The sequence below is a fragment of the Tachypleus tridentatus genome, chromosome 7 (genome assembly GCF_004210375.1).
Source record: "Tachypleus tridentatus isolate NWPU-2018 chromosome 7, ASM421037v1, whole genome shotgun sequence".
Taxonomy (NCBI): domain Eukaryota; kingdom Metazoa; phylum Arthropoda; class Merostomata; order Xiphosura; family Limulidae; genus Tachypleus; species Tachypleus tridentatus.
Window position 1 is genome coordinate 141458171 of NC_134831.1, and position 16398 is coordinate 141474568.

At 32.5% G+C, this 16398-nt stretch overlaps 1 protein-coding gene across 1 annotated transcript in view; it reads right to left on the reverse strand.

Moving 5' to 3' along the window:
• LOC143256763 (neural-cadherin-like) overlaps positions 1–16398 on the reverse strand; it is a 325327-nt gene that overhangs the window by 63739 nt on the left and 245190 nt on the right. Inside the window, exon 15 of the mRNA XM_076514416.1 lies at positions 9921–10064. Within this exon, the coding sequence (XP_076370531.1) occupies positions 9921–10064 (144 nt within the window). The remainder of the gene's footprint in view (positions 1–9920; positions 10065–16398) is intronic.

Sequence of the window (16398 nt, forward strand, 5' to 3'; positions counted from 1 at the left end):
TAAACCATTGCACTAATAAAACAGCAACTCTCTGCAATAAACATGTTTTACCTTAAACAGCAAACGGACTGTAATAACACCTTTGCTATTCAATGGAAATGTGCAAGTGTAAGTAGTGAAACCATATTTGTCTCATAATGATTTTCGTAAGGGTCCAAAAGTCATTGAAATAAGAACAACGTATTTTAAAACAAAATTTACCATGTGCTTTTATACTAAATTTAATACGTAGACACATATTTCCATTTAAACAGAAAAACTAAATATGCGAAACGTTTCAGCCAATATTGAATATCACTTTCTTTATAGAGCTTGAAGACGGCTTGAATGGATACTGAAGGAGACATTATCGCAAACATGTGTTTCGACAAACTTATGTTGCCACTTGATGATGGGAGAAACTCGTCTAAATGTCGTACATTTGTAATAAAGTTTCTTTCATTGTCCATTCTTAAAAGAAAATATTTCTCGTAATCAGAAAGTAACTCGTATTTCTTCGGTTTATGGGACAAAAGACGAAAGTAACATAAAACCTTCTTCTGTTCATTCAACACTTAAATAAACAGTTCTCTCAGTTTCTACTTTTTTTTCTCTCTCGACCAATTATCAAAAACCGGAAACTCAACGAAAAAAAATTCTTGCTATCAGTTAGAGTATGGTTATGATTGCAATACAGTTCCAACATATGGTTACCTAAATATTGAGATAAATATAGGATACAACTTACATCAAGGTTATGGTAAAACTTTATCCTGGTAACAGGAATTTGGAAACATAGAACCCCTGGAGCAGTAAGAAAACACAATCTACCAAAACCTAGCATGGCCACATGGTTTGGGTGCTCGAATCTTTATCTTAGGATCGCGGGTTTGAGTCTCCGTAACACCAAACATGATCGTCTTTCAATCGTGAGGGGCTTATGTTGCGACGGTGAATCCTACTATTCGTTGATAAAAGAGTAGCGCAAGAATTGGCCGTGGGTGGTGATGACTAGCTGCCTTCCCTCTAGTCTTATATTGTTAAATTAGGGACGGCTAGCGCAGACAACCCTTGTATCGCTTTGCGCAAAATTTAAAAACAAACAATCTTGCAGATTGAAACTGTTAGCAAGTTCCACACGTAAAATGAAAAGTAAACGTATAAAACAAAAACAGAGCAGAGTGATCGTCCAAACTGAAAACATTCTGTATTTATAAATACTATTTATTTATTTTAGCCATTTTTTGTGCTGTACATTCTCCTAATAAAATAAAAAAAAATCATACAAGAGTAGCGAAAAGAAATTACTAAAATTAGGCAACTGGAGATGGTAATAGAGAAACATAATTCCAAAAACGTTCTAACGAAGAGCATAACAACAACTAGTTTGTCCAGATTAGTAGATATTAACAGTTATTTTTCTGTTTATTGTTTGTACCTACAGGGTATTATCAAGTAGTAATATATACTGCTCTTATCATAAATACAGCCCTCATTTTACTGTTATTAATAGCATAGCCACTTATGTATTTGTATATACATATCTCTGCCACATATAGAGCACGAGAAAACCTTGAACTCGTACTTTTTCAAGTTCTATGTTTATCCACTTTATGTAATAAACAGAAATTGCTTATAAATGATAATATCGAGAAAACGTCCAAAACTCAACAATAATCAAGTTGATACAAATGATACTATTTTAATTTTAGTTTTAGTGTACACTTCAAACACTTATTACGTTACTTGTATCCTATTTTCTTTCTTTAATTTTGTTCTTTTACCTCGAAGTATCTATTGAAAACAGTATTTTGAAATTATGTTTGAATTGCTACTATATTAGATGTATTACAGATCGCTGACAATAGGATATTAATATCTTGAAAATATTGAACGTTATGATATATCATTAGTCGCAGTCGTAACTTTCCTGTATTTGGTAAGGATATGGTGTATTATTATTTTAATTTTTGGCTCTCGTTCTGCAAGTATGGCTTATTTGTTAAGCCTTATTAGTCTCATCAATAACAAAGCGAAGAATTTATAGCAAGTTGAAAATTTATTTTTAAATTTATTTGATCTCTTTCCTTTCTCATGATAAACAAATATTGGTTTATTCAAGTTATGTTAACAAAGGGTATTTTTCAAACAATGTCATCAAAAAAGTGTATAGAGAATGGTAAATTGGAATTTTTTTACAAACATATTAAAGCACTTCTTGTATGTAGATCCAGTAAATAGGAATATGGTTGAGAAAAAGTATACATCGCTCAACCGTAAGTTGACAGAAAAGAGAAAAGTTATGACGGTAACAAATAATGTTGTACAAGATGCAATGTAAGGCCGCACGAAAAAAATGACATTTCAGGCTCACTGTGCTAAAGATGTTAACAGGCCAGCAAAAATAAAATAAGCATCAAATTCTCTGCTACATCTCTTTGTATACATATATATATGCATATGTCTGTCTGTCTTTTCAAATGCAGGAGTAGAACGAAGCTTTATCTAAAATCACCTAATAAAACACATACTACAAAAAAATAGTCTAACGTGGGATGAAATTCGTAACATTAAAAGATTCTTACGAATAAACTTTCTTACAAGATTTTATTAGGATCTGCGTTTGTTATACAAAACCAGAAAACAACTTTAATCCGTGCTTAACAATATCATATAGTAGTGTGAGAGTTAACCAGCCGTACGGATTATGTCTGATCAATGTGCGTGTGGTAAGTTGAGTTTAGATCTTAGCTCTCTAACCAACCACACAAATTATATTTAATTAACACTCCTACGAAAAGACGTTTCTAGTCCTGATTTCTCCAAGCCCGTTCCCCTGGCTATGGTTTCGCTAGATAGTAGATAGGGACAGTGGGAATCTTGTTAATCCATTCATTAATGGATTTAAATGGCAATTTCATTTAAATACAAAATTATTAGCCTAATATTAATAACCTTTCAAGTTGCTCTGGGGCCTATTAGGCCCCACTTTTCGTAGGAGGGTTAATATGCATATGGTTTGTTTGTTTTGTTGAATTTTGAGTAACGCTACACGAGGACTATCTGCACTAGCCTTTCCTAATTTTGCAGTGTAAGAGGGAGGCAGCTAGTTATCACCACCCACCGCCAACTCGTGAGCTACTCCCAACGAAGTGGGATTGACCGTAACACCCCACGGCTGAAAGGGCAAGCATGTCTGGTGTGACGGGAATTCGATCCTGTGACCCTCGGAATTTCGAGTCGAACGCCTCAACCCATCTGGCCATGCCGGGCCATATGCATATGGTAAGTGAAGTTTAGATCTTAGCATTCTTGTTAGAAGAAGTAGGTATAACCTAATCAACACATCAACTTAAGAACAGTGCAATATATTGAAAACTGGAAAAGTAATTCAGATCACAATCAAACACGTTTTTAATACGTAATTAAAGCTATTAACAATGACCAGGAGCGTAACTTGTCCATCAGTGCAGTTGTTAAATACATTTTGATGCAAGGGAAAAATTGATCTTCAACCATCACTTAACATACCTATCACAGCAATCAATATTGTTATTGAATACTGAATATTTTCTATTAACGGCAACAACCACACTTTAAAGCATATTGAATAATTAATGCTGGTCTTGAGAAAGTAGAAAACGCTATAGAAACAAATTTCTCAATAAATCAAAAAGGGTGGCTTAAGCAGTGAAATATTTAATTATAAGATTAAAACTAAAACAACGCTTTTAATTCCCACTTTAATGAGACAAATTGTAAAATGGAAACGTCGTATGATAGTGATTTACCGATATACCTAACCCTATTTTATTTTCATTTATCTCTGTTGTACAACATACATTGGAGCTTTGTTTGTTTATAGTTAAGCAAAGGTACGCAGTGGGTTACCAATGTTAGGCCAATCATGGATATCAAAACCTGTATTTTAGCGATACAAATCTGCAAAACCATTGCCGTGCTACTGGGGAATAGAAAGTGGGATAAATTGGATCTCTCTAGCTTTTCATTTTATTCTAATACTAATTCAACTTGCAAACTAGAAGAAAGAACTAAAAGAAGCAGACCAGATACCGTTAGGAAGCAAATATTGAACTATCAGAAGTTGACAACTATAGTTTCATTCAAAATTAAGTTTCTTTACGCGTTCTAGGTCGATAGTAAGCTGAATAGCTTAATAGAATATAAATAACCCATGAATTTATCTGATCTGATAAGCTACCCCTACTCCCTCGTTTTTCTTGCAGAAGAATAATAGTGTTATTCGAAATTACATAGCTTTGCAAACAGCGCAAGCACCCTGATGAAAGTCGATTTATGGTACGGGACACAACTATTATCATATATGTTTTTGTATGCATGTTCTAATGCTTTTTAATTCAATGAAATAATCTATAAGACATAAGCTACTCGAAGGGCTACAGGCAACATTAATTATTACAACAAAACAACGATACATTGATTCACACATATGTGCAGTTATCAGCATTACATGCTTCAAAATTCCTTTTTCTGATCTAATAAAAAGTTTGGACATCAACTCATAAAAATCAGAGTTTTTAATTAAGAATGAAATAAAAATACCTTAGGCATTAATATTTATCAAGTAATTAGGCATTTCATAATTAAAAGATTGCAATGCTCCTTATTTTTAATGTTTGCGAGCGCAAAAAAAATAGTCTTTACTAATAAAAGTAATAAAACTATTTTGTAAATGTCATATGTTTTAAGATGGTAGAGCAAAAAATAATGCAAACAAAAACATAGAGATGACACAGCCATACATATATCATCTTTATGTGATTTTTAATACTAAAATGTAATGTTACACTGCAAAATGCATACTTGGCTTTAATATTACTATAGTTGAAAGTTATATAGTCTTAACTTTTGATATCCAGTTCGTTCATTATAATATCATGGTCATGTCAGGATAGGCATCAGTGTATTATAACTATGAGACTTGGGCTTATGTACAAGGGAAATCAAGTTGAGTCAAAACGAAACTTGATTATTACAGACTCTCGTTACGAGGTCGATCGAACTGTCCGACCTTGTAACCATTTTGTACTCGTACATATGAGAGTACAGTAGTGTTTGTAACAGTGAAAAAATATAATAAAGCGTTATTGGGACGAAGAACTCTTTCTTTCTCAGTCTTTTCTTTTATCGGTCTATCTGTCTATTATTGTTTGTATTAATTTATCCCATTTTTAACTTATGATTGTTAGCCTTTATTTATAGAATATGCATTTATCACGACCATAAATATGAATATCACTATCATTATTTTTATACACGAACTTATTTATCTTGGTATATTACTGCTACACCTTCGACATTTAATTTATTTCAACGTATTTTTTTTTAAAGTATCAGATAAGTGTCAGCCAAGGGACATTCATTTGCTTGTTAGGTTGAACTTTCATTGTCTTGAGATTTAAACTTACCTGCACTCTTGAGGAGGGTCACTGAATGGTTTAATTCTTTAGGAAAGTGGCCCTAAATTACAAAACTAACATTGCGTTAAGAAATTAGGCAAATGAAACAAAGGTAAAAACTTCAACGGTGCAATGAGTACTACATAAGAAATACATTATAAATACATGAAACGGCTCTATTTCCTTTAATTTTTGGAATATCACAAAAGCATATTAACATATAATGCAGACTAAATCACTTAACCACATTGTTACACCGGAATAAGCAATTTACTTAATTAACTCAACTTTTTTTGTTTACACTTTTGTTATTTTAGTAAATTTCATTAACGTTGTTTAATGAGTTATTGAAGTGAAAAAAGGAATGGTTAATTTTACCATTAAGTGAGAAACAGGATTTTATTAAATAAAACTTTATTGATATATAGATCTAAGTCCCTTATAAAAAATAGGTACGTTACATTTGTACTAGATGTAATGAAGAACAGGGTGGTCCGGAAGTAATTAGTCTGATGCGTTACAAATGCAGTGTTTTTTCCTTTTTTTTTCTTTTCTCAGTCACCATAGAAACAATTACAGTATCCATTCCCAAAGATTCTAGAATACTATTTATTTCTAGGTTAATCTGTATGTTAAATAACACGTTCTCTAGAATTTTGAAATTTTGTGTACAATACTGCTATGGCCAATTTAATTTTAGGATAGTTAAGATGATCTCATTAAACGCGACGAATTTTAGTTCGTATATATTCTCGTTAAGTTATACTTTTTTCTAGAAATACCATGTGTGAAATTGAATAACAAAAGACATACGCCTCGTTAAGTGTTTCATGGATTCAATTTTTCTATATTTAAAAAAAAACTTTCCCTTCTCTACATACTTCACGCAGCTAATTTCCATATTAGAAACTTTCATTTGAGGCTTGGTAGTTAACGATTTTTTTTTTAGCTACTGAATTAATATTTCATCTTGAAATCTCAATTGCTCAGCAAGCAGGAAATAGGATATTTAGCTATTAAAAAAAGAGTTTGTTTTTTAATTAAAAAATTAAACAAATTCTATTTTGGATAGAAAGTTCAACGTGAGGAATATAGGTAATTAGTGTTCTCTGAAATAATGTTATAAAGTTCATTACTTGCACCTTTAACAACACCTAGAAGTGAGGTGCACGTATTTACGTCAAAAGGTGACGAAGCATGAACCCTCTCCCCGATTTACAGTTCGGACACTCAATTAATAAACCAAATCTGACTCTCCCCTGCATCAAGATATATGTTGATGCATTTAAGCATATTCTAATTTCAATTACATTTGTATTATCATTTTTGACTTCGATACATTTCTGATAAAAAACTGTTGATTCTTTTATTTTACATATTTTAAGATTATATTTGTGATTTCGGTTTTTGTTATGCTATAAACTGCCATAAATCCTTAAACTTTTAAAGTTTTACTGTACAAACACGATATTCAGTACTAGTATAGAACATTTATTTTTTAATGTACCCGAAGATGAAACCATGTATCGCTTATTTACAGGGTATTTAAAAATGTTTATATCTGTAGACTCATACTTATATAAATAACTTTACCCTCGAGCTCTCCTGCCTTTCCTAATCATTTCTAACTATTTATTTTAACTACTTAATTTATATTATCCATTCAGTCATCCGTCGATTGCATTAGTTATACATCTCGATGAACGTACAATAATACTTTCACAGATTCTCTCAAAAATATCTTTATATTTATAAAAAGTATGTCAAGAGAATGTCACTAGCTAACAAAGATATAAAACTTATGTCAAGAATATTTCACGCACTTAACAAAGATATAAAACGTATGTCAAAAGAATGTCGCATAATTAAAGATATAAAACGTATATCAAGAGAATGTCACGCAGTTAACAAAGATACAAAATTATATCAAGAGAATGTCACATAGTCAAACAAAGACATGAAACGTATGTCAAGAGAACGTCACATAGTTAACAAAGATATAAAACGTGTGTCAAGAGAATGTCGCATAGCTAAGAAAGATATAAAACGTATGTCAAGAGAATGTCACACAGTTAACAAAGGTATAAAATGAGTGTCAAGAGAAGGACACATAGCTAACAAAGATATAAAACGTATGTCAAAAGAATGTCATGGTACAAACAGAGGTATAAAACATATGTCAAAAGAATGTCATGGTACAAACAGAGGTATAAAACGTATGTCAAGAGAATGTCACATAGTTAACAAAGATATAAAACGTATGTCAAAAGAATGTCGCATAATTAAAGATATAAAACGTATGTCAAAATAATGTCGCATAGTTAAAGATATAAAATGTATGTCAAGAGAATGTCACGTAGCTGTCTGAGATATGAAACGTACGTGAATAGAATGTCACGTAGCTAACAATGATATAAAACGTATGTCAAGAGAATGTCACGTAGCTGTCTAAGATATAAAATGTACGTGAAGAGAATGTCACGTAGCTAACAACATGTTCTTCGTGCATAAAAACAGGATAGGAATAATTATGTACATAGTTTACGATGTTAAAACAACACTTCTCACTAAAAGTATTGACTTCTTTTTGAAGATTTACCTAATCAAGTTATGTGTTCCAACTTTATGTTCTGGAAGCCAATTACTGTAAAACTGTTTTGTTGTTTTTTCATCACAAACAGATTAAAAAAACCCAACAAGAAACAAGTTCTATTTTACTTTATTAACAACGTAAACAACCCTAATATACGACTTCAAATTATATAATCGACGTGTTATTCAGTCAGTAATTTTTGTTTACATAAACTCAATTTAGTTTTTTACAGTCGCAAGTGAAGCTTAGATTACATAAATGGTTCTTGTTTTGAATTAAGCACAAAGCTACACAATGGGCTATCTGTGCTCTGCCCACCACGGGTATCGAAACTTGATTTTTAGCGTTGTAAGTCCACAGATATACCACTGAGCCACTGGGGGGCATACATAAATGGATGAGAGTAAATGCAAAGGTTGTTGGAAAAATAAATAAATAAGCCAGCCTATACATGTATATGGTTTATCAAATTAAATGAGACTACTTATAAATTACGATGTATAATAAATACTGAACTAAATTTACTCTCTTATTTAATAAGCATTCCAGAATTTCCAGAAGAAAATAATGATTCGAAAGCATCAGAGCATAATTTTTAACTCGTTTTTTATGGCACAGATAGATCAGTTAAATTAATACTCTGACCAGACTCAACAACTACTTTTCACACTATTTATAAGTAAAAAATATATCTTAAAAGACTGACCTACCAATTTTTGTGTATTTACTGTTTGTACCATCTACGGTAATTTAGTGTCTTGTTCTATATGTCAGGTCAAAATATTTTCGATTTAATGTTTATTAATAATTCATTGTGCGGATTATGTTTGTATATCTTTCAATAACTAGCAATGTAAATGCCATATTTAGTGGGGTATCTGTGTGATTTTACTGAAGTAATATTTTTAGTAGTTAGGAACAGTTTTATATGAACTTCGAACAAGACTTAGTTAATGAAATAAATGTTTCACTTTAATATACGGTTAATAAGAAGAAAAGTAAAAGTGGTATATAGATAGCGAGTCTTAAGCGAAATTTTATGTTGATATTGTATATAATATCTGAAATTAGATAGATAACTGCATAGTTTACTTTACCCTTATTTCAAATAATGATAAGTATTACTTTGAAGACGGTGACCAAATAACGAACACTATTAATTTAAAGATGGTGATCACAGAGCGAACATTATTAATTTGAAGACGGTGAGATCGGGATAATATTATAAATATTATCATCTCTCAGAATAAATTTCTATACACATAAAAATGTTTTTATTAACCAAGTATTCCTTCTATTTAAAATTTTCTGAGACGAAATATGCATATTAAACTCAATAAAAATTACATCGAAATATAATTCATTAAGACAAACTGATCCATTATCTGTTGCTACAATACTTTTTTCTTTTTTATGGGGGGGAGGGTTGAAAAGATTCTAATATTGCAGAGTGAGCAATGGCACTTAAACATAGCATGCTGCATAAGTTACTAGAACAAGAAAAAAATAAAACAGATACGAAACAAAAGAGACAATACTAAATGCTTAAAATACGATAAAACAAAAAATCAAAATTGAAAATTTAAAGCTATTTGTTTGTTTTTGAAATTCGCGCAAAGCTACATGAGGACTATCTGCGTTAGCCGTCCCTAATTTAGCAGTGTAAGACAGCTAGTTATCATCACCCGCCACCAACGCTTGGGCTACTCTTTTACCAAAAAATAATAGGATTGACCGTCACATTATAACGCCCCCACGACTGAAAGGGCGAGCATGTTTGGTGTGACGGAGATTCGAATCCGCGACCTTTGGATTAAAGTTATTAAGTACTTTTTACCAGTAAATACTGCAAAAAACATTTTTATTGGAAATTAAAATAAAAAATAAACATGTTGTGACTTCCTTACATTCGTCTTTGTCCTTGGCTGTTATTGTTATCACTGTGTGCTGGATGTCTTCGTCTTCGTTAACCTCAGCTTCATACAAGGCCTGGTCGAAATAAGGCGCGTTGTCGTTTTTGTCAGCAATCCCAATTCTAATATACTTGGTAACTAAATATCGTAAGACAAAAGAAAACAAAATATTGTCAGATATTAAGGATCGTTAAAGATTTATACAAGATGCTGTCAGACAAATATCCTTTATGTATGTTCCTTGTATAAAAAAGAATTGTGAGAAATCTGTACAAGATGTTTTCAAACACAAAATATTAAATATTCCTTAGGAGTTTGTTCATATAATCTAATTTATAAGCAATATACTTATTCGATTATTTCTGTTGTAATGCGGAGAAATGCGCTTAAAGCAAATGAATCTTAAATTGTATTTTAAACTAATGTTGCCCTTTTAATCACAGAAATATATGTATTAATATTTAAAAATATCGTAGATGACAACTAAAGAAGTGCTCTAATTTGAATAAAATGCCTGTAATTGTGTTCTAATTTGCGTTTTGAAATTATATTAACGCATTACAATATATAGTGAATTGCAATATTTCTTGTTTCGAAGCCAATTACTGTTTATTATATACACTGCATACACTCGTGCCTGTCCGAACGTTCGCCTGTCCCCTGTTTAAAAACCTGCACACGCAGTCGTAACCCAGCATTCAATAGGCATGAATAATGTTGATGCCAAATTTTATTTCATAACAGGATATTCTACACTAAACTGTTAGGAATTAATAACAATATCATTCACATTTTATAACGTGACGTAACTTAAAAAATAAGAATGTTGATTTATCGTGTGTTATTGTTGATTTGTCCCCTTGCAGGACTGAAATGTTCAACAATTACTTTTTCCAGTGGGCGGTATTGGTATTAAGTTGTCCAGAAATAAATGTCGTTTTTGAACTGCGACGTTTGAAAAAGCATAAACCAGTGTTGTAAAACATGCTTTTATCAAAGTAACACCATTTACTTCAACACACTTTTGCTGACGTGTAACGACGCTGTTTATGCCCCTGATGTAGAAATCAGAGATTATGTAGTCAATAAACTCTCTGAAAGTTTCTTCTGTAACTGCCTGGTTTTCAAAGCGTTTATTGTTCAAAAGTTGTCAAAGTGCTTGAAAAAAAATGAAAATCGATAGGGTGAGGGACTAGGAAATATGATGGATGAGGCAGAACCTCGGTTCCTAATTCGTTCAATTTTTGGATCGTCATCCTTGACAGGTCTCATGACGCCAATTTTGTTGATCTTCAGTCAGCTAATGCGGAACCCACTTATCCAAATTTTTCGTCTTTCCAATCGCACTCAGGTGGCTGGCAATGCTTGATTTGCTTGTGCCTAGCTTTTTTTACAAGCTCACGTACCTTAATGTGTTTTCATCTAAAAATGGCTTTCTTCTACAACCTTCTTGGTCTTCAAGACTTTCATCTCCATGTCTAAACCTATATGTTCAGTGAGAGATCTTTGGCCTAATGCCTGGTTGTAGTTTCGGTAGCTTTTCGTCCAAGTTTGATGTCGTAGAGGAATATCATATGAAAGTTCTTCTCATCCATGATGCCTTGGGAGCTGCAAAACTAACTCTTAGTAGAGTTGAAACAATAGAAAATTAACACATCTTGTAAACTACAAACGTTGGATTAAACCAACCAATCAACCAACGATAAATTACTCAATATTCAGCTTCTAAATGTCATCGTGAGAATTTCGACATTTATTTCTGAACAACCTAAAAGCTCGGAATGAAACCAAAGAGTGCAACATAGTTGACGTTCTGAACGTCCATGTAATAATTTAAAATGATATTAACATAAACTGGCTTCTACCATCGCTGGAAACAGATACTTTTGCTTATAAATAATAATTTCGAAATATAAGGAAATCCCTGAGACAAAAGAGCCAATAGCTTACAATTTTATTGAACCAAGTATAAGGTAACAGAAAACCTGAATATGTTGTTTCATATGCTGTGAGAACAAAATTCATGGTAGCATCACATCAATAGATATTTTTTAGTTCAGAAAATACTCAGACACAACTGAATATCTCAGGAAAGTTTTCATTTAGTTTATTGGAGAGCTGAACTCTATTTTCCATGGATTCTGAAACAAGCTATTCATTTCATAATGAAATAATTTTGCATTTAGAAATGCAGTAGCATTTATAACTGTTCAACATTGTATTCCTAATACAGAAATGTTTCATTTCGGTTTTGTTATTTTAATAAAATTCACACAAAGCTACACAAAGTATAACCCGAGCATATATTAAAGTAACTAGTAAACAGCAATCAGGAACAATTCTATGACTGCTCGTATTTCACCAATTAATTGCTAACAAGTAATAGGACGCAAAACATGGCTCGAATTTATATATAGTCTGGGTATATCTCATTGCATTTTGGTCCCGTAAAGTTTGAGTTTACATAAAAACGAAAGCTTAGTTTGATTTATTCTAAATTTCATGAAAGTTTTAATTTTATTTCAAAAATACCATACGCATTTTAACATAGATGTCAACAACTCAATCATTCTGTTGACACTTTACATTATAAATCAAGGTGGAGTTTTTACAGTATTATTTGGCTAAACAGGACAAACACAAAACAAATTTTTTTTATAATTTAGTTATAAAAAAGCCTCTACGATATCCTAATTATTTCTGGGAAATTGTATCAAAGCGATATAAGTTATAGTACACAGGTTATACGAATGTTTAAATTCTACATCTAAAAATTTCCGTACTATGTTACATTGTTTAATACTATGCTTAATACAGTCATGTAAAAATGTAAGGATACCTCATGAAAGCCTGTGTGTTTTTGTAACATTTTTGGGTATATAGATATTTAATCTCAATTTCAACAATACTGAGATATTATAGGAATATAACTAAACAATTAAAACTGAAGAAAAGACTTTTCAAGATCTTCTGTACATGTAATTCTACAAAAATGCATATTCTAAATGAGGAAAAAGTTAGAACACCCTACTCCCTAATACCTAGTGTTACCACCTTTGGCTGAAATAACTGCAGTGAGACGCTTCTTGTAGCCATCTACCAGTCTCTGACATCGGTCTGAAGAAAGTTTGTTCCACTCCTCAATGCAGAATTCTTTCAGCTGCGAGATGTTTGAGGGGTTTCTTGCATGCATAGCCCGTTTCAAGTCACTCTACAGCATCTCAATGGGATTAAGATCTGGGCTTTAACTTGGCCATTCCAGGATTCTCCATTTCTTAGTTTTCAGCCAGTCCTTGGTGGATTTACTGGTATGTTTTGGGTCATTGTCGTGTTGCAGGGTTCCAGTTCCGCTTCAGCTTTAAGTTTCGTACAGATGGTCTCACATGATCCTCAAGCACCCTCTGATACACAGTAGAATCCACCATGAATTCTATGATTGTGAGCTTTCCAGGTCTTCTTGCAGCAAAGCAGCCCCAAACCATGACACTTCCACCTCCATGCTTCACAGTTGGTATGAGGTTCTTTCCTGGAATGTTGTATTTAGTTTACACGAAACATGTCCTTTGTTCTAGTGTCCAAATAGTTCAATTTTGGACTCATCTGTCCAAAGAAGATTATTCCAGAAGTCCTGGTATTTGTCTACATTCTCTCTGGCAAACTTCAATATGACCTTGATATTTCTCCTAGAGAGCAAAGGTTTCCTTCTTGCACACCTCCGATGCAGTCTCTTTCTGATTGTAGAGGCATGTACTTTCACATCAACAGTAGTCAGAGCCTGCTGTAGGTCCCGTGACGACATGTTAGTATGTTTGGAGACCTCTTTTAACATCTTGTGGTCTGCTCTCGGGGTGAACTTGCTTGGACGACCAGATTTGGGCATGTTGGAAGTTGTTTTGAAAGCCCTCCACTTGTTGATTATTTTCTGGACTGTAGAATGGCTGATTTCAAAATCTTTTGGGATTTTTTTAAATTGCTTACCAGACTCACAAGTTGCTACAATTTTCTTTCTGAAGGCCTCAGACAACTCTTTTGCTCTCACCATGGTGCTCACTTTCACTTCAACAGACAGGAGCACACCAAACTAAATGTCTGAGGTATAAATAGGGCAAGCCTCATTCAAAATGCTGAGTACCGTTCTTCTAATCATGTACACCTGGTGTGATACACCTGTGTGTGAGTTGAGCCATTTTAAGTGGGAATAAATGTGGGGGTGTCCTAACTTTTTTCTCAGTTAGAATATGCATTTTTGTAAAATTACATTTACAGAAGATCTTAAAAAGTATTTTCTTCAGTTTTAATTGTTTAGTTATATTCCTATAATCTCCCAGTATTGTTGAAATTGAGATTAAATATCCATATATCCAAAAATGTTACACAAATACACAGGCTTTCATAGGGTGTCCTAACTTTTTCACATGACTGTAAGTATTTAAAAGCTAGACAAGGTTATGACGTTCAAATTGCATTAAAGAAATTGCAGATAGACACAACCTTTGTATAGAAGTTCAACTCAGTTTAAATAAATCACAGTTAAATGTTAATTTATTCTGGATATTTGTTTGCCTTGTGATGAAGCGCAAAATTTTCCAAATCTCGAGGGTCGAATCTCAGATTTTATCATAAAGAATGCTTAGTTTACAATTTCACATTAAATAGTTACCTGATTAGCAGATAAGTAACTGTATCATATAAATAACACATTAAATCAACTCAATCAATTAGATTAAGAAAAGGGCAGACGAAAATGTTAATCAAAACTTAACAACAGTGTAACTAAAATTACTATAACATATATCTTCTCAGTGTCAATTTACCAGAACATTTTAAGAAAGAACAATTAATAATAGTGTATAGAGTAAAGCACAACGGATGCTGAATGATTAATCACTGTGACAGATACAGCAATCTGATTAAGATGTGTTCACTTTTGAGTACGTTGAATGACATCCACACCGCATAACGACATAATACCACATACTGATATCAGTATAAACCTGAAAAGACACTCTTTTATTTAAGTAGGTAAGGTCTTTAACAGTTCTTTTTTATCTGATGATCGATTTTGAAGTAATGTTTCATGTAAATATAGCCTAAGTTTTTTTTACATTACAATTGTTGTCGCAGGTACTTAGGTGTTAACCAAGTGTCCTGTGACAATACATTTATCATTACCTTTTCCAAATGTCTGTATACAAACGTATACATAACTCTTGGGCTACTCTTTTACCAACGAACAGTGGGATTGACCGTCCCATTATAAAGCCCCCACGGCTGAAAGAACGAGCGTCTTTGGCGCCACAGGGATGCGAACCCGCGACCCTCAGAGTACGAGTCGCACGCCTTAACACGCATCTGTTTTATTTATGCAGTTCTTTAAAAGACTATAATTTAATTTTTAAAATAATATTCTATAAATACATTAAACGACGACTTCCAGTTCTATTCTACAATATACAGATTTACGATTTAATTTTCTGGTTGTAAGATGTGATCTATGTTTAATATGATTAAAATTTACTGTTTGTAATACAATTTACCAATTTGTTATTTATTATCTTCAGTCTGAACACATTTTGTGCGGCTAAATGCCCAGTGTGTAGAACGCACCGCCTACAGGGCTACTATGAGCCGAATATATAAATCAACTTTCACTTTTTTTACACTCTCACACCTGAAAGTGCAGATATTGTTCAATAGCAATCATGGGCTCAAATCTTGGACCTTCTAATTCGCAACTCACCAATGACTTAGATCTAGGCCTTACGTTATCGGTAACTAACTCTTCATCTTCAACTTAGATAATATTTTTGCTCGAATTCTATAACAGTTGTTATTTTAACAAATTGATAACATAAATAATTATAAACTACTAATGTGTCTTTTATACCCCAAATGTCCTCATTATTGTTTGTATTGTACGAAATGATTCGTCGACACTGTATGTAGAAGATAGAGTGTGGTTGACACACTGTTACCCAGTGTTCTTTACTTTCATTTATAAGCTATTGGTATTATATTTGAATACGGAGTGCGTTTGTGAAACTCCTTGGAGAATTAATTTCCTCCAGTTTCAAAGTATAACAAAAATAACATATATTCATATTATAAAAACTTTCGACGGTCAATATCTACAAGTCGAATTTTTAAACCCAGACGTAGCTTATAATCTACCTTCATTTCGTTTGTTCTTTGTTGTAAAGATACCTTTTTTGCATAAAAGAATCACGGCGCAGACTAAACTCACAATAGGGGTTCGAATGTACTTTGTATAAACGGCGTTATTCATCCTTGTGAACAAACATAAATATTGAATAATCTGTTAACTTAGTACAAATAATCTACGTTATCATCCATGCTGTTACGTCTTCCTTTATGGAAATTTGATGAATCATAAGATACTAACTTCAGCATACATGAAAGAAACAGGTCATAATTCACTGTAAATGTAACTTCTAGTTTTACTCTTGTTACT